Here is a 23,645-nt window from a genome sequence, read left to right on the forward strand (position 1 = left end):
TTTAGTCTGCTGAGGGGTAATAATGCAAACTCAAATGTGTGCAAGCTAGAAAATGCAGAGTAAAACCATCCACCTACGTACGTTGTCATTGTACCAACACTTTCAAACACACGCTGTTCCATCACCTTAATGCAACACCACCTCAGCAACTGAAGTCACACCCAGGCAACCTTAACTCTGCCCTTTGTCTGCTGCCAGTGCTTCTCTCAGTTTAATCCTTATTTTCCTGCAGTTCGTGGGTTTTTAAGTTGTGAAATTTGTAACACTCAGGAACCTTTATCAAGTAAAGCAAACCTGTTTGTTTACAACAAAGGACTGCAAAGTGTAAAATGATATAAATAATTGTATTATAATTAGCATGCATTGTTGTGGTAGTTTCTGGTGAGCAAGATTCTGATACCCCTATGTCAATGAGTTCCTTACAGTAAGGCTAGGGACAGAAGTTGCATATAAACCAGTTTAAGTGATCAGAAATTGGTTTAAACCTGTAACAGAACAGAACCTCAGTGCACGTAAACCAGTTTCAAAATAGCTGAAACTGGTTTAAGATGAACCTGGTTGCATGTAGTATCAGACTTAACTGATTTGGGTCAAACTGGTTTATGGAACTTCTGTCCCAGACCCCTTCCTGGTTCCAGCTAAACCAGAGTCCTCCAGCATCCCAGCATGCTCTGCCTTTAAGGCAAAGTGGGCAGGGAAAGGCTTAATTCTTCTCTCCTTCCCCTTCACTCCCTTCCCACCCCTGCAGCAGTTGGGGTTTACCTGTTTGTGGGGGGAGGCACAGGGGGCGGCTGGGTTGCGGCTCCCGGGGCAGAAGGGACAGAGGGAAGAATTAATGAGGCCATGCTGGGATGGCATTTGGCCACACCCCCACTGCTGGAGGGGCAGGGAAGTGGCAGCAGCCTCTGTCAGGGTGCCCAGGAGGGGGTTTATTCCCCCCTCCCATCCCTGTGCCACTGGCATGGACTGCAGCCGTCCCAGCATCATGGCCCCATTAAGGCTAAGGGGGCAGCGAGGGGGTTGATTTCCCCCCTCCCTCCCAGCAGAGGACAATAGCTGGGGCAGAGCAGCCCATTTCCTCCTGCCACCCCTCCTCCTTCCCCCACCCCCGCACTGCCACAGGGTGGGGAGGGGCGCTCTGTGCAGTGCTGCCTAGCCTGGCCCAGCCTGGGTGTGGGGAGTGGCTGTCACTGAGTTGCAGCCACTGGGGATGGCCCCGCCCCTGTGACCTGGGCCTGCCTTGCTTGGCCCCCAGCCAAGGCAGCTGCATGGCTGGGCCAGCTCGCAGTGGCACAGGCCTCCCTGGCAGCTGTAGCTCAGCGAAAGCAGCCTGGCTGCACAGGTGGCGGCTGGCTGGGCCACAGGCTACTCAGGCTGGCTCGAAGGGGCTGGCAGGTGTGGAGCACAGCTGCTGCCACAGGGTTCTGGCCATGTCCCCATCTGGCCACGCTCCCTCTTCCCCCACCATGCAAACCCTGCAGGCCAAGATGGGGGTTTATACCCCTCCTCAGTCATACTCAGGCCTGCCTGGGTCTGGCTGCTCACCCCAGCTCAGGTCAGCTTCCCTGTGGAAGGGAAGGGAGGGCTGCTCTAGCACCCCTAAGCTTCTGGCCTGAGCCACTGCAGGCATGTGCCTGCATTTCTGGAATTAAAAGTGAATGTCTATCCACTTGAAAAATCAGTTCAATCTCCACAGATTAGAGTAACCTGCAATGATTGAATCAATCCAGGCTCAGGCTTTTTGAATGTCTGACCCTAGTCGAAGAGTAGCCTTGTTGAAATGCAGACATGATGAAGCTGGAAGAACCTGGCCCTGAGAGAGATATTTCCAAGATTTTCTTGTTGTCGCTGATTTTCAGATAGATGGTTGGGAGATTGTCAGATGCTTCTCCGTTGTTTTATTTCCAAATTCCTGGGCTTCTAGTCAGAAAATCTCAAGGCAGATAAGCCCAGGCATTGTGTCTAGGAAATCAGTGTAAGCCAACTGCAAAAGTGTAATATTAATCTATCAGCTTTATGTTTCTGAATACATAAAATAAAGCCTTTTGAACAATGACCTCTACAGTTTACAAAATGATCTTTCATGATTGTACAGAAATACATAAACTCTTCTTTTATGTTCCAAGTGTGGCCCAGTGGGTCGGGGGCTCTGGCCTAGGAGTGAGGAGACCAGGGCTCTAGTTCTCCCTGTACTCACTAATCTGCTGTCTGTCATTCACTCCTTGGAGCTACTCTTTCCCCTCTTACCCTTACCTAACACTCCCTGGGGAAGGAACAGCTTCTCACTGCATGTGTTATGCAGCACTGAGCACAATATACCTTAACCTTTCTTTGAATCTGTAGGTGATAAAACAAAGAGAGAGAGAGTGAATTAAGGGTAAGTCTATGATGCTTCCATAGTGCTGCTGAAAAGCAGGCAATGACTTCTCACTCTTCCCCTGCATGCCCAAACCCAGAAACGGAGCAGCGAATCCCCTCTGAGTCTTGCCCCTCAGCCCCCCACTGCTGCTTTCAAGAACTGAGGGGCAGTATGGCCACCTCATTTCTGGGTCTGTCATGTGCTCAGCAGGAGCATGTTGATGGGATGTGGTTTTTGCGGGTGTTCAGGAGTGGTACATACATGTCTATCAGTATCTTGGTAATATCTGTGTAAAGTCTCCTTAGGGTATAGTCTAAGGAATGATCATTTAAGTGGACTTCCTCAGGTGGAAGTACACGGCTTTCCCATCCTGGTAAGTAACAAAAGCTTTCAGTTACAGACAGGCTTAATGATTGTAATCTTAATGATTGTAATCTTGGGTCCTTTTAGAAAGCATGCATAATGAACATGTAAAGCTTCACTTTAAGGCCTCTTTATCACTGATTGGCAGTTCAGAAAATATGTATGGTCTTATTCGGAAATAGCACGTGCTGTCACTTTAAGACCAGAATTCTGGGATTTTTCAGAGCTGGGAAATCTCTAATACAATGTCACACATACATTTTGGTCCCTGTGACATCTTACTCCCACCTCCACGTGGGTAGAAAACAAAATCTGAAAAACATTCTTTGATCTTCCACCCACTGATCTGCTCGAAATTTAAGTTCTGTACTGCAACTCAGGGGAAGGAGGAGTAGGAATATAATTTATACCATATTTAAAAAAAAGAAAGAAAGAAAACACTATTTCTATTGGATTTGGAATTATTGCTGTATAAATCTTCAGTATCCCTGCATTCTGCTAGTTGTCATGCTTTTAAAATGACACCGGGCTATTCTCTCTGACCTACTTAAATTATTTTCCTTTCGAATGAGAACATTGGGTTACTACTTGCATCTTGATGTTTTCCTTCGGATGGTTGATGTTAAAGGGAACATTTAGTTTCCTTTGCAAGGTCATGTTTCTGCAGATGATCAGAGGTGTCAGTTTTTCATAGGATCTGGGTAAGCGGTGAAGAGCTGCCTTTGGTCCCAGTGTGCTGCTGGCATATTGGGATCCTGCAGGGGGAAGGGGCAAGGCAGGGTCCTTTTGGAACAGGAGCATCATCAATGACTCCATTTTGCAGGCCCAAATGTAGGGAAGTTATAGGTAGTAACTTATTTAGGGGGATGAATTGGTCACCAGTCTTGGGTGCTGATTTAGAGGGGGCACCAGAATGGCTGCTCCTAGGAAGATGGGGCTGCTTCGGCCAGTGTGCAGTGACCCTGTCCCCCAGCCACAACGGCTTGAGCCTCTTCTACAGGGGTGGGCAAAATGTGGCCTGAGGGCCAGATGTGGCCTGCCAGGCCATTCTATCCGGCCCGTGAGACCCCTAAAAAGTTTAGAAAATTAATATTAATCTGCCCTGGGTTGCCTGTCATGCAGCCCTCAGTGGCTTGCCGAGACTCAGTAAGTGGCCCTCTGCCCAAAATAATTGCCCACCCCTACTCTACTACCATAGCAGTGGCTGCAGTAGTAGCAGCTGCCAGCAGAGTGTAGAGAGCAAGGGCTATTGCAGGCAAGACTTCACCACCCTGGTTCTCCAGCAACTGGCATAATATCTCTTCCCCTTTCCCTTTCCACTCCCCTCTGCCCAGGGCATTGAAGGAGCTTGCTACACTTCTGAGAGGTGAGCCCAAGGCTAGGGAAAGGTGAGTCTGGTGGCAGGACAGGGATTGAGTGGCGCTGTAGTGTCCTCTGGCGGTCACTTGACTCCTGCCTTCTCCAGTCACTTGGCCCTTTCCCCTCACTCGCTAGCCATACCTTGATGTTGTTTGGAAAGAAAGGGTTGGGAGGCCAGGTCACTCTCTGTTGGTGTCCTTGAACACAAGATGCCTTAAGGGCTGTATTTGTGGTCTCAGACCTGCCCTACAGCCATACCGATTCTACCTGTGCTTTCCTCTTCACCCCTTTTGTAGCCATGCCCAGTCCTCCAGGTTTAACTATAACATAAAGGCAGGTTATCGCCTTAGGGGTGTATTTGGTAGCCGTGTTGGTCTGCGACAAAAAGACAAACAAAAAACTAGAACTCTTGGTTCCAAAAATGATACCTTTTATTAGACCAACTGGAAAACGGCAAGAAAATTGTCCTTTTCTGCAAGCTTTCGGGATCAAAGTCTCTTCGTCAGGCTCTGGGAAAAGTGTAGGTGGTACAAGTTGGTAAAAAGCCCCCATATGGGGGACTTTTCACTCTAGGTAAATGCCAGAGCCATGCTGCCCTGAGTTCTCATCCCTCTACTGGAGGTGTCCTAGCTCCTGCAAGCCTCCTTGGGTGGCTGCTCTAGTAGCTGCTTTTTCCCTCCGGAGAGGTCTGCTCCCAGCCAATGCAGGCCTGCCTCCAAGTCGTCCCCCCTTATCCATCTCCTGGTTGCCACCTTATCTGAGTTAGGTGAGTCACAGGCTCCTGCAAGTGTTTGACCTTAGGGCTGATGATCCCCTCTGTCCTTCCCGCTGCTGCTTGGGTCTTCAGCTCTTTCCTGCCTGTAGCAGTCCAGTCAGTGGTGTTTCCCCCTTTTTAGTAACAGGACCTCTGTCTCCCTGTTATAGTACATCTATAGCAGGGATAGGCAACCCCTGGCACAGGTGCCAGAGCATGGCATGCAAAGGCATTTTGCTTGGCCATGGGGCAGATGGTGGGGAAGGGGCTGGGGCTGTGCTGCCACAACAGAAATTATAGCTCCCCTTCTATCTGACCCTGACATGCCAATATCTTACAAGTCGAGGTTGTAAGTGTTTTTGGTACTTTGTCCAAAAATGTTGCTGACCCCTGATCTATAGCAAAGAGTGCTGTAAGGGATTCCAGGCAGCTTCAAAGTAGTTCTGCGGAGGCTGCTGTAAGGTGATATCATGCAGTTTACCTGGAGTTGCCTTAATTTAAGCCACAGGCCAGTTTGGCTCCCACAAGAATGCGGAATTTGGAGAGTACAGAAATGTCATAAATCCAGCCCTGGTGCTATGGCTTCTGTGTTGCAACTCTTAGGAGACCTGGCAACTCAAGCCATTGCAAAAGCAGCCCTGTTTTGGTGAGTTCTGCTCCGCATGTGAGCCAGAACAAGTCTTCATGCACAGTGGTGTGAGGAGGCTTAATGGATCATGTGCTTCATTCAGATTTTGTCATTACTGTGATTTGTTTCTCATAGGTGCAGAGTCAAGGTTGTTCATGTGTTGGTCTAAGCTGTTACCTTCAGTGGTTAAACTCCAACCACAGAGTTGGTTTCTGAATTGTTTGAATAGGTTCTGTTGGCAATGCCTAGATTTTTAGTACATGAAGATTTATTTTCTTTTTCCAATGCTGTGTTGAGCAGTATGTCTTCCCTTGAGTTGCAGTTGGTAGCTTTTGACTTGATGAAATTTTTGGTGTTAGATGATGTGGCAGTACTTTTTACAGCATAAGTTGCACTGAGTAAGTATATGTAGGGGATATTAGAATGTAGTCATCAAGCTAATAGAATAACAGGAATTTGTTTTCCTGCTGATTATGCCCTTGTTAGTGGGTGCATCTACATGTTCAGTTAATACAAGACAATAAACTCTGGAGTTCCTAATTGCTCCTGAGTTTATTGCTCCTGGGCACATCATTTGAACCTGTGCCCAGGACTGCAATATGGTGAGCTGGGTCAGAGCAGTCCCAGCTGGAAGGGGGCCCTGTGGTCAGCCTGCTAGCCCAGACCTGCTTCCCCCCTGCTGAACATGCTGTGGAGGGGGTGGCTGGGGCACTAGGGTGCTCCAGTGTGGGGCTAGCCAGCAGGCAGTCCCTGAACTGAAGCACCTTTGTGCCCCAGCCGGCTAGTGCAGCATCTACATGTGCTCTGCTGTGGAGTAAAAAACTCCACAGCAGGATCATACTCATATTTACAAGGCCGCACGTGTAGATGTGAGTTGTTGGCTGCAGGGCAAATTAGTCTACTCCACAGTAAATGTTTCATGTAGACGTGTCCAGTATAAATCAAAATCAGTTTGGTCTGCAGTGTGATGTTCCTGTGGGATGGGGAACAGGGTTAGTTAGTTCGTGGCTCCACCTCAGCTGTATTTCCAACAGCTTTTCAGGGCAGTAATTTTGCATGTGAAATACTCTTTCATGCCAAAGAAACTGGTTTTCATGATGGTGGCAGATAATTCTGAGTTCCCCTCCCTGCTTACCTTCCTCTAAATGCCATTGCACTCCTTAAACCAAAACAAGTTGCTATTATAAAGGAGTAGTGGCTCCCAGAAGATGGAAGAGCTTGAAGTCTGATTCTATTCTTACACCAGTGTTGTGCTATGACTTCAAGAGATTTACTGATGTAAATTGTTGCGTGTATGCGATATCAGAATTGGTATCAGGGTCTCATATACCTTCCTAATTGGATTCAGGTGCATACTTGGTATACATATACCCTTCATTTTAACCCAAAAGGAAACAGTGTGTCTGATTGTTCTGCATAGAGCTCAGGTGGAATAGAGTGGGGGTTGTCCTTGACTTTTCTGGGAGCAGGATCAGACTGCGTGTTCTGTAACCATTTGCTATAATATGCTTCAGTTGGGCGAGGATTGGTGGATGTCATGAAGAGAGGAAGAGAGAGAATGTCAGAAAACTATATGGATATCCATCATGCATGAAACATGCTGTCATCTTTGTGTGGGCCTTTACCTGGTTGCTTGTGCTTGCAGCAGACAAAGTAGTTGTTTTTGAGAAGCAGTGTTTGCTGCATATGTGGTCGACAGCCAGAGACATTAAGATTTAATTTAGGTCATCAACCTCCAACTGGTCAGCAGACCGTAGAAATCGTTCTCTTAATATCTCTATAATATCACCTCCCCAACGACAGTTGATTGCTGATTACTTTTGGGGGGCTGTAGTTAAAACACTAATTAAATATGCTTTGTTCATCCAACAGAATCCACTGCAGTGCTTAGATGGAAAAAAACAAAGAACAAAACAGCTCTTGAAGGGAAATCTTCCTCTGGGGGATACGTGCATTTACTTAAAATTGTTGGTGTTTCCCTGAGTTGTAATCATCAGGCTGCAAAAACATGTCATAGGCTTCTATTTCAAGCAAAACTCCAGTTAATCTGGCCTGTTCAAAGTGTGCACAAAGATATTGGCTGAGTTTTTTTTTTGGTGGTGTTTGCTACTTGTTTGACGGCAGTGCCTGGGACCACCAGCCACGGCCCATCCCTGCTAGTTGTTCCACAGGGAAAACCCCACAGGTCGATGGGAGAGGAGGTTGGTCCAGAAGAATGAACAAGTGATTGTACAATAATCCCTGGTTTCTCAGCTCAGTACACCTAGGTTTGTTGAAGGCACTGTGGCAGAGGCAAGCTCTAAACGAGGGGTTAAAACCATAGGAAGGTAGGAGCTGTGTGGACTCTTCACTTTGGTCAGAATGACTAGACCTAAGTGCCTTCTGATTCTGGGTGCAAGCTACATATCCTAAAGTCTGATTTTCAGGGCTGGTGATTTATTGCTTTCAGAAATAGGTTCACTTCCTTATATTAGCATGTCTGTCAAGCTGTGTTGTTCTCCATGACAGAAGTCAGCATATTTAGGCCCCACCTGCTCTGTACTAATCTCATTGTCCCAAAAACCCCATCTGTCTCAGCTGGCAGCGCCCTGACTTTGACTAACATAGAAACAATTCAGATCCTTTGGGCAGCTTGATTGACTTTGCTGGAGCTGTGCTGATTTATACCAGCTGAAGAGTTTGGTTCCTTTTACTTCCTTGAAATATCTCTTAATGACCTGAATTCAGGTGTCTGGAGTGGCTCTAGGGGCAGATTTTGGCTTCTTGTTGCACCATAAGGTCTTCTGTGATAGACACTCCTTCAAGTTTGCCATCATTCCAGCAATGTCAAATTCCCTCCTTCAGGAGAACCCTTCTAATTTCATTAATTTGCACCTGTATTTACATTTACAGCCCTTCTACCCCTTCCTCCCTTCCCCCCAAAAACCCCACTTTGGATGCAGCTATGTTTGCAAATGCAAATCAAAATTGTAGGATGCTGCTCATTTTTAAGGGTGCAGTGTTGGTTGCCCAGAGGGAAAAGTGCACCAGGTGCTCCTACCCTGGGGGTGTTTAAGAGGAGGTTAGATGAACATCTTGCTGGGGTCATTTGACCCCAGTATTCTTTCCTGCCATGGCAGGGGGTCGGACTAGATGATCTGCTCAGGTCCCTTCCGACCCTACAAACTATGAAACTATGAATATCTATCTAGTTGCGCATTCAAGATGAAAAAATAATATTCTCTTTTGCAGCAGAAGGGCAGGCAAAGCGATAAAATAGCTGAATTTCCTGAATTTTTCTGATGCACAGGATCTGCTTTTTATTTGGGGAATATAATTATAGCGACTTTGGTTTGAGGGTGTTTGGGAGGTGGCCTTATAAATCTGAGTGCAAAAATAGCCTGCTGAGCAGAGGGCAGGTAGGCTAGTGAATTATTTGTGGCCATTTATGTGGTACATGTCAGGACCTGCTGCTCTGTTTGTCTGGAGCTGTATTCTTGCATTGAAAATTTCCTCCAAAGAAACATTTCTTTTCTAAAAGCCATTCTACTACTGCAAGGAATCTCTTATGGGGTAAGTCACATGTAAATGGTTTCTGGAGGTGGCTTAGGTAACTTGTGGTTGGTAGTGGGCTGCAAAGATGTTACCTCAAAGGCCCCTTCCTGTACACTAGTGGATAAGGGTACTGGATTTGGAGTGCAATGAGAAGTCTGAGGAAGCCTGTGTGCTCTGCGGCTGGCTCTCATAGAGATCTGTTGATATTCTGCATGATTTATTGTGGGAGTCTAAGAATTTCTCTTTTAGAAGAGGAAAAAACTCTTCTGATTTTCATGGAGGGTACAGTCTGGTTCCTCCCCTAAGTAGTTTTTATCTAGGTATTCAGGACCCTCTGTATGTATCTCACTGAGGGATCCCAGCTGGCTTTCAGAGGACTGGATTCAGTGACCCAGCCCTGCATCCTTTAAATCAACATCTGCATCAGTGGGAACTGTGGGGAATCATGCTAGACCTAGACAGGTTACAAGGGTGGGCGGACGAGAATAGGATGGGTTTCAACACAGACAAGTGCAAGGTGATGCACCTCTGGAGGAACAACCGGCACCATACCTACAGGTTGGGGAACTCCCCTCTTGTCAGCACAGAGGTGGAAAAGGATCTTGGGGTCATCATTGACTCCAAGATGAACATGGGCCGGCAGTGTGGGGAGGCAGTCAGGAAGGCCAACCGCACCTTGTTGTGCATCCACAGATGCATCTCGAGCAGGTCCAAAGAGGTGATGCTCCCCCCTCTATGCGGCACTGGTCAGGCCGCAGCTGGAGTACTGTGTCCAGTTCTGGGCGCCACACTTCAAGAGGGATGTGGACATCATGGAGAGGGTCCAGAGGAGGGGCACTCGCATGATCAGGAGACAACAGGGCAGGCCTTATGAGGAGAGGCTATGGGACCTGAACCTGTTCCGCCTCCAAAAGAGAAGGCTGAGGGGGGATCTTGTGGCCTGTTATAAACTAGTCAGGGGGGATCAGCAGGCATTGGGGGAGTCACTGTTCCCCCGAGCACCGCCAGGAGTGACCAGGAATAACGGTCACAAGCTGGCCGAGGGTAGGTTTAGGTTAGATATCAGGAGGCGCTACTTCACAGTCAGGGCGGCTAGGGTCTGGAACCAACTTCCAAGAGAGGTGGTGCAGGCTCCTACCCTGGGGGTGTTTAAGAGGAGGTTAGATGAACATCTTGCTGGGGTTGTTTGACCCCAGTACTCTTTCCTGCCATGGCAGGGGGTCGGACTAGATGATCTGCTCAGGTCCCTTCCGACCCTAGAAACTAAGAAACTATGAAACTATGCTAGAGAGAAGATGGGCATTTTGGGAGGGGAGCAGCTAGTTTTGTTTGTATAACACTACACGAGCTCAGCTTCCCTCCCTACCTGCCCTTTAATGTCTCAAAATTTCCTGCTCTCTTCTCTCCTCTTCCAGTGCCTCATTCTCCATTCCCGATGTGTTCAAACTCAACAGGAAGTACTGCAGAATTTGAGAGTGCTGTAGGAAGTTCTGTGGACTGCATCAACTCTGGAGGCTTGAACACCAAGTCTGGAGATGTTTGTAGTGAATCCTGAGAGCTGCAGGAGCGGGTGGGTGGATGGGATTCTGCCCTAAGGGCAGAACAATTGTGGAAGGAAGGGTTGGGGAAAGGAAGAGCCCTCCCCCCACCCTCCAGTAGCTTCCAGGCATGAAAGACCCTGTCCTGGCAGGATTCCTATAGGAGACTGAAGTTTCAAAGACCTTGGGTGAAGTAGGGATAAAGATGAAGGAGAGCAAGCCTTTAGGGCCCAGAGAGCCTGTTGCTGCTCCACCGGGCAGCTGGGGTATGGGTATTCCACAGAAAAGCTGCATGCTCATTCCACCCTGAATGGAGGGGTGTGCAGATGACAGTGCAAAGGCAGATGGAAAACATGGGGCCTCCCAGAAAGGGAAGTGGAGTTAGGATCCCTCATATATGTAGCTCTCCAAAACCATGAGTGAAGCAGTGAGAAGCGTTTCAGGTTGTTGTAGCACGCCACTTCCAGCCTGCCCATGGGGGAACTGACAGCCCCTAGTGCTGTGAAAGGGGCAAGGGTCTTGGTGGTTGGGAGGACTCACAGAACGGTCCTGTGGCAGGTGTAGTGCAAGCCTTCCTTGGGCACCTCTGTGCCAAAGCCAGGAGCACCACTGGCTGCTTAGTCCTGCTCCACAAGAGCCAGCCCACTAAAATGATGTGGTGCAGGCACCTTAGAGCAGCCTTGAGTGTACTCCACAGCTTGGCTCTCAGACTTTGCCCCATGCATGCGTCTTGGTGCACACCCAGGGCCACTCTAAGATGGCTGCACTGCCTTGTTCCCTGGCTTTGGTGCACACCGAGTGGGGGTATGCTTCTTGTCGACTTTCTGGGGACAGCATGGAGGCAGTAGAGACCTACCCTACGACAACTGGCAGCTAGGGCACCTTATGCCAGCTGGTCAGAACTGAAGCACCTCACCAGTGCAGAGGCAGGGCAGTGGGAGGGTGTGACAGGGAGCCTGTTCATCCAGGCCTTTTTCACATGAAGATTTCTTCTTCCCTGGGGGAGTCCAAGGCAGTGATGTGTTTTTCTGCCTTTGAAACATGTGACCCCCCCAAAGTGCTTGTTCACAGCAGCTGTGCGTCCTGTTTGTACATCACAGCCAGGTATGGGGCCATGGTGTGAGGCAGGGTTCTGCCAATGTGGGCAGTGCTGCGGGCACACAGTGGTGTCCTCACCTGTTGGGATCAGGGGTCACTGAGCTTTCCCTCCCGTTCCCCTCTGTTTACAACTTGGTTATTCCTCCTGGGTCCAGGCCTGCACTCCCCCTCCTCGGTCACATTCCTCACTTGTGCGAACTGTCTACCTGCTTCAGCCTGTGCCGTCAGCTGCTACTACCTCTGTGCCAGGCATAGTAGAGATCTCTCTCATCTGAACTGGTTGCTATAGTGACATACAGTCTGCTGTGTTCTGGGTCTCCAGGAGCCAGAAACAACGGTGCTTGTGCAACATTTAGGTAAACATCTCTCCCCATATAGAAGTCCCCCTCCCCACCTCACCCCTAATGGCTGAAAATCACCCCTGCGCCCAGCCCATACATCACTGCAGCCTACGGTGTAGGGCTCCGCTCGGGTAGGATTGAAGCAATACCTCTGGCTTGCATGGGTTCTGCAGGTTGCCCTCTGATTGCCTGCTGGAATGGATCTGCTGGGAGAAGAAGGTGCAGTTTGAAGGGATACAGTCCCAGTTAGCAGATGCTCCTGGGAAGCTGCTTCCTCTCTCTTGTTTAACTGCCTGTTTGCTGCAAGGACAATTAGGTCCTTGGCTTTCTTTCCCACCTCTGCCACCTATTCACCAGATGACCTTGAGCCTGTTGCTTATTTTCCCTCCACTTCAAACCTCATCTCTCTTCAAGGGGGGACAGCAGTGTTTAACCCTTCTTTGGAGAGTTCTGTGGTGTCTCCCTCAGATGTACTGTAGTACTTTGTCATTCATTTAAGGGCAGCCAGTGGCTGGAGACTGCCTCTGTATTGCTAGCGTGCTTTCCAGAGCCCCGCCATTGGTTTTTATTTCTCTTCAGCATTCTGGAATCCATCAGCGTTTTTCACTTGTAACGGCCAGTGCCTGGCAGGTTCCTTAAGGCTTTTATTTGTGGTGTCTTTATTTCATTGCAGACATTAATGAGCTTGGCATGACATCACAGGAATAAAGTGCTGCTCTATGAATTGGAAATGAATTGCTTGCTTGGTCCACTGCCATTTGTTCTGGTATCTGAATCTCTCTCTCCCTCCTCGTGTTTGTGCCCATGTTGGTGTGCGTCTGGGGCGGGGGAGTGGAGCAGGGGTGGGGTTTCTGTCTTTTTTTTTTCCTCCCCCTTACGGCCAGTGACGTGAGCAATGCCTGGAACAATCAGGCTGGCTCAAAACAGTGTAGTTGAAGATGCTGGGAAAAACAGCCTGGTGCATTTTAAACCAACACTGATTGCTTGTGCCTAAGCTCCACGGACAGAGTTCTTCCTGATTTCTCTTCAGGGGGCTGGGAACTACTCCTAGCTTTCCTTCCCCCCTCACAAACACACACACACACACACACACACACACTCTCTCTCTCTCTCTTTTGGAAATGATTGGAGTTAATAGTGTTCAGAGCACCAGCAAGGTCCGGGTGAGAGCTACAGGTTCAGTAAAATACTCTCGAGAAGACTCTCTCTGGCGACAGTCCCACCGGTCAAAGTCAATGAAAATCTCCAACTCCTCTGAGTTTTCTGCTAAAGAAAGCAAGGTAAAATAACAAATCCACAATGTTTCTATCTGCTATGATTAGGAATAGGGATAGGATTAAGCCTTGTGATGTTTGAAGTGAAAGGCAATTGACAGGGCTCTGGATTATCCCTGCAATTGTTGAATTGCTGCAAGGTTAGTAAGGATCTGGTAGCTGGAGAAGGTGAGCAGGGCTGGTGGTGTGTAGAGTAGTAGATTTGACAGGGATGCCCAGGCACATAGCTTGGTGCAACAGTAAGCACTGCAAACTTAGTATGTGGAATGCTGATCAGAGCTGTGTTCCTGAGAAAGCTGCCGATGTACGTGTATAAATTCTTTCTCAGATATTTTATGTAGAAAATGATTTTTTTAAATGCATTCTTTCTTCCCCTCGTTGCATGGCTGTGCTTTTGTCTGTGTGAACGTTAGATAAAAATATCCCCTTCCTTGTACTGCGTGATTAAATATTGCCATAAAATATTGATTGGGAAGGCATCGTTGCGCGTTAGTAGGAATGTATAATTGCTGTTTGCTTAATGTGGATGTAGCCCCTGGGTCTAACTGGCTGCTACAGGAGGTGAGCTTACTGGGTCTTATAGTAGCCTAGCACAGTTGCTCCTGTCTGTAGGCAAATATACACGTATCCTATGCAGCAGTGTCTCCTTCCTCATTCCACCACTGTCTGTGTATCTTATTACAAGAGATACTGCCAACCTCTCCACTAAGAGCTGGGTACTCCACACCTTCCCAAAGGTACTTGGCATCTAGCAGAATCAGGATTCCTGTGTGAGCAAGGTGCTCTGAGCAACAACCTGTTTCTGCCCCCACTGCAAACTGATTAAAACGCAGTTTAATGCCCAGGAGTACGGAGGTAGAGAGGCTGTCTACTAGGGAGTATTGAAATGAGATGAGGCTTAAAAGGTTCTGAAGAACACACAACGGCACCTGACTATGTTCAGCATGTGTGTGCACCCATGTTTACATGTGTGCAGCTATGCACCCTCTCTCTGTAGCCCCCATTCCTTTATTCTAGAGACCTCCCTGTCCGGTGTCTTTTGCGCCAAATCCTAGGCTTCTGCCTGGATAAGTCCCATTTCGGCAGGCTTCTTTAAAGGAGTGCCATGATAAAGTCATCCCTACCCTGCACAGTTTTATGCTTTGCTTGGCACATTTCATTTGCCCAGTTCTTGAAGTCCTTGTGAGGTGACCGGCTTAATGCAGTTAGCCACAGGGTGCTGCAAACTTTGCCAGATGCCTTTCCTTGCTTAAGACAGTCCAGGCAAACCAAGCTTTGAAAGATGCATTCATTTAATATTACATGGCCAAACTTGTTTCAAGAGAAGTAAGATGATACGGCTCATTGGGCCATTACGGGTCCAGCTCTGAAATGAAGACTACACTTTGCAAACACATTCATCTATGAATTATTCTGCTGAATTTGGCAGATCTTTTTATATGACTAAAGTGCTGGACTGGGAATCAGGAGACCTGGGTTCCCTTTTCAGTTCTGCCAGTGAGTTGCTGTTTGACCTCAAGCAACTCACTTCAGCCATCTGTGCCTCAGTTTACCTCAGAAGGCAGGGTAGATTTGCAAACTTAAAGACTAACTAAATTACAGATGTATAGCATAAGCTTTCATGAGCCTGAGCTCACATCATCAGATGCTGTGAAAGGACTTCAGATTAAAGCAGTTAGCTGTCTCTCTGTTTTCCTCACTCTTCCTTGGTCTTCCCTCATCTATTCAGATTGTAAGCTCTGCAGGGCAGGGACACTGTCATACTTTCATAGTTGTTAGGGGCTGGAAGGAACCTTACAGATCATCCGGTCCAGCTTCCCTGTGCCTGCTATGTTTGTGTAGCACCTGGCACAGGGGGCAGGGTGTTGGATCTCAGTTGGGGCTTGTAGGTACAATACTCCCATTTCTGGTTCAGTAATCTGGGAAATGAGTCTGTGTCATTTTTTTTAATTTATGGTTTTTTCTTTTTAAAAGTGAATCATCAGTTCTTTACAGCCCTCACCATTTATCGCTATGTTATCTCTAGAGGGCCCTGTAGTGGGCAAAAGGCTTTGCAGACACGCATCTGTTTATAAGATCTTCCAGCACAAACAGACTCTAAGTTCAGGCAAAGAGGAGCCGTGCCCAAAAATGATTTTTCAGTACAGTCCTTTTTTCTGTCGTTTGCATTTCTATCCCTTCCCCCCCAGCTTTTTTCCAGCTGCAGGCATTTTGCCTTTTGTCAGGAGAGGCAGTGCAACTGAGCAGACACTGGATCACTTGGACTGGAATCCAGGCTTCTGTTTCTGGCTCTGCTAGTGACTTTCTGTGTGGCCTCAGGCAAGTTGCTTTTCCTTGCTGTGCTTCTGTTCCCTTCTTCCCCTTTGTTTGGCTTGCGTGTTGACTCTAAGACAGTAGGGACTGTCTCTCACTGTGCACCTGATTGATATGCACACCAAAGCCCGTCTCCCCAGCTCTGGCAGTTGTCAGTGTTGACAGGCTTGAGCATTAATATTAAGGGACTGGCTGGGAGGGTGTGAGGAGGCTGATGGCCTCCTTAAGGTAACTGGGAATCAAATAGTGGGTATTTATATCATGCCAACACAAGGGGCCCCACTCTTGACTGAAATCTAGGCCCTGTTCTGCGAGAAATTCACTCTGTTCTTCAGCCTGAGGTTATTTGCCCTTCTTTGTACATTCGCTTTCTCTCAGAGACTTATTTGTATCAGTCACATCATACATAATGGGATTAAAAAACCGAGAGCCTGTCACAGGACTGCAGCAGAAGACTCAGGCTCTGCAGGTGTCTCTTCCCCACAGGGGCAGTGGCATCTGCAGCACCAGCCTCTTCTTGTGCCAGGAACAAGCCCCTTCTGGGATACTTTGCACTTATGTGCCCATTTCAGGATCTTGGTGTGCTTTGCTCAGGTGGGTGGCATGAGCCTCTCACTTTGTGGTTAAAATACATGAGGTGCGGACAGACTGTGTAACCTGCCCCATATCACATACTGATTCAGGGGTTGGGTTGGGAGCAGGACCCAGCTGGTCCAGTTGCCACGTATCTACTTTAAAAACACCACACGTGCACACACCCGTTAGGCTCACCATTAGCTAATACAGTATTGATGTGACTAGCTACATCTGCAAGTGTGTAATCTCAGGCCAGTGTAGCTGGTCCATAGGGTTAATGTGTCTTTATCACCTCTGGGGGTGGCATTCAAAAATGGATCAGATATATAATAAGTGGAGGCTCCAGAAGGTTCCTGGGATCCTGCATGCCTGGCATTCTCTTCTCCAGACAGACATGGGTGTGTTTTGCTGTTCAAGAATGAACTGCAAAGCACTTAAATCTGTCCTGCCTGCAAATGCACATGGGCCAATAAAAGGCACAAAATAGTTTTTTGAAATATGCTCTGCAGGTGCTCTCATAGTCTGAAGCATGTCTGTCTTTCTGTGTTGCCTCCAGCCAACCAGCTTCATTCTGAGTAATGTGGTAAGGCCCCTTTTAACCATAAGTTGATTAAACGTTCAAGCAAATGCAGAACAAATCGCTCTGGCCAAGCCAATACATCAAGATTACAGAGTAAAGATGCTCTGCGCAGCAGCCTTGCTCAGCTCTGAGGAGCCCAGCTAGTTCTCCAGTTACGTTTTCTGGTGAAGATACGGATGACACAGGCTTTCTTCTATGGATGTAATTTTTAAAAATGGTTTAAAGGGAAGACCCGTCAGAAATGGTCTGCCTGAGTTGGTGACACGTTCAAAATTACCTCAGTAAAATAATTCTCCCCTTGCCCCACTCCCCTCTAATTACACCCCCCTCAAAAAAATCCTCATCAACCCCATATTCTTTCTCTCCACCCACACCAAAAAACATTCATCGGTTCCATATGCTGTTGAACGGCTGTGTGCTGTTTTATGAATAATGTATGCCGGGCTGTTGTAAGAATGTTTGTTATAGGAATTGATGGAATTTGCAGTTGTGAGACATAATGGCAGACATGTCACCCCGAACATGATGGCAGGCATGCCATGCGGTGGACTTCCCTAGGATACCAGTGCCCTTTGGAAAAGGGAGATGTGATTTTAGGAGCATGGAAAACCTGGGCACTTGGAATATTCCAAGACCTTACAATAAGTGTATAAATCATTCCAGGTGTGTATGTAGGGATGGGTAGCAGGGCAGAGTTGGGGGTGTGTGTGTGAAATGACAGGACCTAAATCATTTTTGGAGGGAACAGATTAATGTAAATCCATAGACAAGTAAACAAGACTGGAGAAGCCACAGCCCTGGAGAGTGGGAGGGTCATTGCTGGTGGTTGGAGGAGGCTTCCAGACAATGAGCAGTGAATATAGCCCAATATAGAGGAGGGGTCCTTCTTGCTGCATCCAAAATTGACAGGAAGCCGTGATACAGAAACACATGTTGGGACAAAGAACTGACAGACATGGGCAACATATCTGCCAGGACCTCTTCTAGAGGATGGGTGATACCTGGCAAACTCAAGGATGTCCTTGGGCTATGTGCTGTTGTGTTTCTCTGATCTGCTTTTGTCCTAAGTGGTGCTGTGCTCTGGGAGGGGTAACTGGTCTCTGGTTAGATGTTATAATTGCAAGGAGGAAGCAGGCACAAAGTTGCCAAACAGAATTTGGGGCTGTTAGGGTAAGAGCCTGGAGGGTGAGAGATACAGGTTCCTTTATGACAAAGGTGGAGAACTTGAGACTAAGTGGAGTGCCCTTGAAGGTACCTTCAAAGGGGAAGAGGAACCAGTTTACCCTGAAACTACATGTACACCCACTCACTCCCCTAAAATCAATCATTGATCCTTTCATCCCCCAGCACCTCTCATCACATCATGATTCTCCCTTTCCCTAGCTAGCATCTTTTTTGCAGCAGCAGTAGAGACATCCTGCGAGCTCTTTATGGGGTGGGGGGGGCGCGTGTTGAGTGAATCATTGGGGAGTAAGTCCCCTTCAGTTCTCCATGAGGACGGCATGTCCACTAAGTTCCTCATGTTTTTCCTGTGTGGTGTTGTGCTGAGGATGAGGACTGTGTTTACCCAGGCTACTCAGGAGAGCAGGTTTTCTTGTGTTAGTGACTGCCTGTTACAAGCACTAGCTGGGGATGGCTGGGTGAGTGCTGACAGAGGACTCCTTTGCCATGTAGCAGTTGTGTCATAGCCCTATCTTTGTCTTCTTTCTTGTTCTGCACTTTTGGAGCATCTGGCAGAGACTAGGGGGGCTCTTTGGAGTATCTTTTATAGACTACTGGCAGTGGTGGGTGTGGGGAATGTAAGAGAGGTTCCCCTTGCAGTCTAGTCATTAACTGCTGCAATCACGGTAGAAGCAAGGTGTCAGCAGAGAGGCTGGAGTATGTTGACCAGTAAAGTCAGCTTTTGTGGCTTATGAAATTCTTTCAGCAGTTCAGCCTGTTACAGACAGTTTTGAGTCAGCATTACCATGCCCCAGTGAACATTGGGTGGGAGAATCAGGAAGCAAATCCTTAGGGGCACATCCCAAGCTGAACTGCTTCATTTGATACAATTAGTACAATGCCCTTAGGGCCATTAAGCTTACCTCCAACCTAGTGCTGCAGAACCAGTGCCAGCTGTGTATTCCTTTCAGCCTTCACACTCCCTTCCCTTTAGCCAACATTAATGAAAGAGCATTTATCAACTTAGTTCTGGAAGTAAGGAAAGCCAGAAGTCACCTTCAACAGACTCAGAGGCTGGCTTATTCAGAAAGGCACAGGGCCCTGCCTTCAGCCCATCAGGACTCTGGGCCCTGCTGATCAGTGTTCTTTGCCTTGGAATGCCTTGCCCAACTCGATGGTCTTACTAGCTAATGATCTACCTCTTGCAAATCACCAGCTGGGTAACGGGTTACATGCATCTTCTTCCCCTCTCCATTCATACAGGTGTGCAGATGCTGTAGACTTTGTTTTGAGCCAGTGATTCAATTACATTTACACATAGGCAGGTTTTTTGGGGTAGAGGGACAAAGGCAATTTAGCTATCCTCTGGATGTTAACTTATTTCTTTAGAACGTTCAGGAGTTTCATAATGGTATGCTTTAGTTGATTTAATACATACGTAGCTTGCTTATCATGTGCATATATATGCTTGTTTGCACTAAATGTGTCTGAAGCAGGGCACTAAGGTGCCTGCTACTTGAAGAGCAGGAATGGCCACCAGGTGCTGGTTGCCAGGGCAACCAGGAGGAACTAGGGGCCCACACCTGTGGCGTCAGCTGACCGGAAGGGGCAGGGCTGACTTCTATAAAGCACAGGCTGGAGGCCGAGAGAGGGGGTCTCGGCTGGCAGCCAAGGAGAAGCAGTGGTGCCTGACTAAGCAAAGGGGTAAGGCGTGAACACAAGCAGTCAGTTATGCTAGTGAGTGATGGAGCATCCACAGAGGGTGGCTCAAAGGAGGTTAGCCGAGCGGGTTAGCTTTATGTTATAGCCAAGGGGCTTGTGTTGTTGTTGGTGGTGGTTGTGGTTGTGGTGGTGGTGTTGTTGTTGTTGTTGTAAGACTGGAGGACCAGGTGAGGCTATAAGGGGGAACCACATCAGTGTGGGAGTCCCAGCCCCAGGGAGTGGGCAGCATGAGAAGTCCCCACGGGGGGGCAGCGCGAGAAGGCATCTAATAAGACCGAAGAACGTCCAGTACATCTGCAAGGCTTGGGGTGCGATACAGGGATGGTTGGAGCCACGCAGAGCCTATAAGGCTGGGGTGCATCTGAACCCCATTCTGGAAAATGGGCTCAGTATAGGACAGGAGAACTGTGACCAGGAAGACTAAAGGTAGCGTGCCTATAATTCACATAAGACCAAAGATGTGGTGGGCGACATTGCGAGGTGCAGATAGGCAGCTTGGTGCGATATAGAGGGTAACTAAGGGGGAGCATGGCGACCCCGAGTTCCCGTCCTGTCACAGTGTCCATATGCATATATATCTATACACATAGATGTAATAAATATGTATAATATATAGATGGCAATAGTATGCATTATATACAAATGCATATTTTAAAAAATATATACAGTATGTCTCCCATCCATATATGTATGCATTGCACATACGCACACTGAGGGAGGGATGGGAGAATTTTCAGTGTCCCTTCCTGTTAATCTAAGTCTGTTTTTGATTTCAGTAAGAGCAAAATTAGGTCAGTGCCATGGGATTTTGGAAATGCATAGAATCACTCAGTTTCACCTCCCTATTACCTTTAATGAGAGTTGTCAAAACCACCCTTTCCAAAGCCTTCAAGCCTACATTTCGCCCACTGACTCATCAACTATGGAAGGGGGACAGAAGGAATTAATTGGGCAGTTGCAGCAGAATTTACGTTTTGATTTAAAAAAAAAAAAAAAAAGTATCTTTTCTTTCTCAGTTAGTAACCCTAAAGAAACATACGCTACTACATTCCTGAGTCTGCAGAGAGTCTGTGATAGGATATCAGCAGCTGATCAGAGCTTTGGCAAGCAGCAACACAATGAAATTACTTATAGGATGTTTTATAGTTTTAGGATGCTTATTACTGTTATATTCTGATCTATATTGCTGTTAATTTCTTGTGTGTGAATTTCTCTTCTGAGTAGTAGGGGAGATGGGCAGTGAAGGAAAGAACCCAGAGGTTAAAGACTGGAGAAGGGTAAGGCACAGGAGGTTGGGTGGAAGCAGGCTGTAGGAAAATAAATTTCTTCCCTGTAATAGCCCCGAGGCCTTGTAAGATGAAGAAGAGAGACGGTTCTCTCTTCCTTCCAAATGCTAGAGCAGGGTGGAGCTTGAGAATGAGATTGGTTAGCTAGACTAGTGCTGGAGTTCCCCATCTGACTGTAGTCCTTTGGCCTAGCTGGTGTATGGTAAATTTGCCTAGCCCTGCCTTTTCTGCCATCTTTACTGACAGCAGATGACAAACTTTAATTTTATCAGTTGAACTCTGACATGACAGAACAGCAATGCTTTTTGTTTTAAAATGCCAGAGTTATTTCTTTTCAGAAAGTAAAAAAGGTGATGGAAATCACCCACATGATTAGCAAAATGCTAGTGCAAGCAGCATCATTGTTGTAATCACTGCCCAGTTATGACCTGATGTAGGGAAGCTCTTAAGTGTGTATATAAGTCTTATTAATCTAATTCTACACTTAAGTAGTGTCCTGAATCAGGTCCTGAGGTAATAGCCATAAAATAGCAAAGCAGGCCCTTAGGCAGTGTGTGTTGATCTGCTACTTGCTTCAAAATATGAGGATGAGATTTTTTTTCTAGATAATGAGGAATCCCACAGGGCACATGACCTAAGTCAGTGGGACACTTAAGAAACTGAAGGAGTGTGAAGCAGCTGAAACACGTCAGCAAACCCAGCTTAGACAGCACAGGGCTAGTAGGAGAGAAAGTTACTCTTCACTTCTGCACTGTGCCCAAAGATAGGCAAATACAGAGGTTACCCTTAAAAAGAAACCATCAGTCATTTTAGATATTCCTAACTGTTTCTTTGGTATATTCTAACTGTTCCCTCCAGCAAGAACAGTGAATACTGCATCTAAAACACTATGTATGGCAGCTTTAGGACCATTTTAATGAGGAGTCGTGTGACTAATGTAGAATCCAGGACCATGTCTAGCTATATAGATTCTTTTTTTTCTTTGCAATGCCCTTGTGAGGGTAGGGATGGGCTCTTTTTCCACACTTCACAGGTGGGGAACAATAGCACGGAAAGGTTAAATAACTTGTCTGAGGTGGCACAGGAAGCATGTGGCAGATCCAGGATTTAAACCCACGTGGCTCATAGCTGAGACTATTGTTCTGAGTACTGAACAATCCTTCCCCTCTGGAGTAACAGCTCTGGCAGTGAGCTGAAGAAAGGCAACAGGTTTGAATTAGTTTTCTTTTGATAAATAACAAAAACTGTCGGTGTTGTGAGGGGAGTGTGCATGGACATAGTTTCATAGTAGCTAGAGTCGGAAGGGACCTAGGTAGATCATCTAGTCCGACCCCCTGCCTTGGCAGGAAAGAGCACCGGGGTCAGATGACCCCGGCAAGGTGCTCATCTAACTTCCTTTTAAAAATCCCCAGGCTAGGAGCCTGCACCACTTCCCCTGGAAGCCGGTTCCAGGCCCTAGCCGCCCTGACTGTGAAGTAGCGCCTCCTAATATCTAATCTAAACTTACCCTCCGCCAGCTTGTGACCGTTATTCCTGGTCACTCCTGGCAGCGCACGGGGGAACAGGGACTCCCCCAATACCTGCTGATCCCCCCTGACCAGTTTGTAGCAGGCCACAAGGTCCCCTCTTAACCTTCTCTTGTGGAGGCTAAACAGGTTCAGGTCCCGTAGCCTCTCCTCATAAGGCCTGCCCTGCTGACCCCTGATCATACGAGTGGCCCTCCTCTGGACTCTTTCCATATCGTCCACGTCCCTCTTGAAGTGTGGCGCCCAGAACTGGACGCAGTACTCCAGCTGCGGCCTGACCAGTGCCGCATAGAGGGGGAGGATCACCTCCCTGGACCTGCTCGAGATGCATCTGTGGATGCATGACAGGGTACGGTTGGCCTTCTTGACTGCCTCCCCACACTGCCGGCCCATGTTCATCGTGGAGTCAATGACGACTCCAAGATCCTTTTCCATCTCCGTGCTGGCAAGAGGGGAGTTCCCCAACCTGTAAGTGTGGTGCCGGTTCTTCCTCCCCATGTGCAACACCTTGCACTTATCAGTGTTAAACCCCATCCTATTCTCATCCGCCCACCGTTGCAACCTGTCAAGGTCAGCTTGTAGCCTATTGCACCCTTCTAGTGCACCCACATCCCCCCACATCTTAGTGTCATCAGCAGACTTGAACAGGGTGCTTTCTACCCCGTCATCCAAGTCACTGATGAAGATGTTGAACAGTGCGGGCCCGAGGACCGAGCCCTGCGGAACCCCACTGCCCACGTCCTTCCAGGTCGAGAAGAACCCATCCACTACCGCCCTCTGGGTGCGGCCCTCCAACCAGTTGGCGACCCATTTGACTGTGTGGGCATTGACACCACAGTCTCCCAGCTTTTTGATGAGGACAGGGTGAGAGACAGTGTCGAAAGCCTTCCGGAAGTCCAGAAAGACTACATCCACAGCAACCCCTGCGTCTAATGATTTGGTGACCTGATCGTAAAAGGCCACCAGGTTGGTCTGACAAGACCTGCCACTGATGAACCCATGTTGGTTGCCCCTGAGCATGCATTCCCCCGCAAGGCCCTCCTGGATGTGTGCCAGGATAATTTTTTCAAAGAGCTTACCCGGGATTGAGGTAAGACTAACTGGCCTGTAATTTCCCGGGTCCTCTTTTTTTCCCTTTTTGAAGATAGGGACCACATTGGCCCTCTTCCAGTCCTCCGGCACCTCGCCAGAGCACCACGAGTGCTCATAGAGCCGCGCCAGGGGTCCCGCAAT

The 23,645-nt window shown here is 47.9% G+C and overlaps 1 protein-coding gene across 5 annotated transcripts in view; it reads left to right on the top strand.

Annotated features, from left to right (window-relative positions):
* PSD3 (pleckstrin and Sec7 domain containing 3) overlaps positions 1–23,645 on the top strand; it is a 175,650-nt gene that overhangs the window by 94,869 nt on the left and 57,136 nt on the right. Inside the window, exon 1 of one of the 5 annotated variants that reach the window (XM_090038929.1) lies at positions 12,934–13,254. The exons of the other annotated variants lie outside the window; for them this stretch is intronic. Coding sequence (XP_089895055.1) covers positions 13,096–13,254 — 159 coding nt within the window. The 5' untranslated portion in view covers positions 12,934–13,095. Of the gene's footprint in view, positions 1–12,933; positions 13,255–23,645 lie in introns of those variants that run through there. 5 annotated transcript variants of the gene reach the window in all.

Source organism: Crocodylus siamensis, chromosome 3, assembly GCF_052110815.1.
Source record: "Crocodylus siamensis isolate JL-2025a chromosome 3, ASM5211081v1, whole genome shotgun sequence".
Taxonomy (NCBI): domain Eukaryota; kingdom Metazoa; phylum Chordata; order Crocodylia; family Crocodylidae; genus Crocodylus; species Crocodylus siamensis.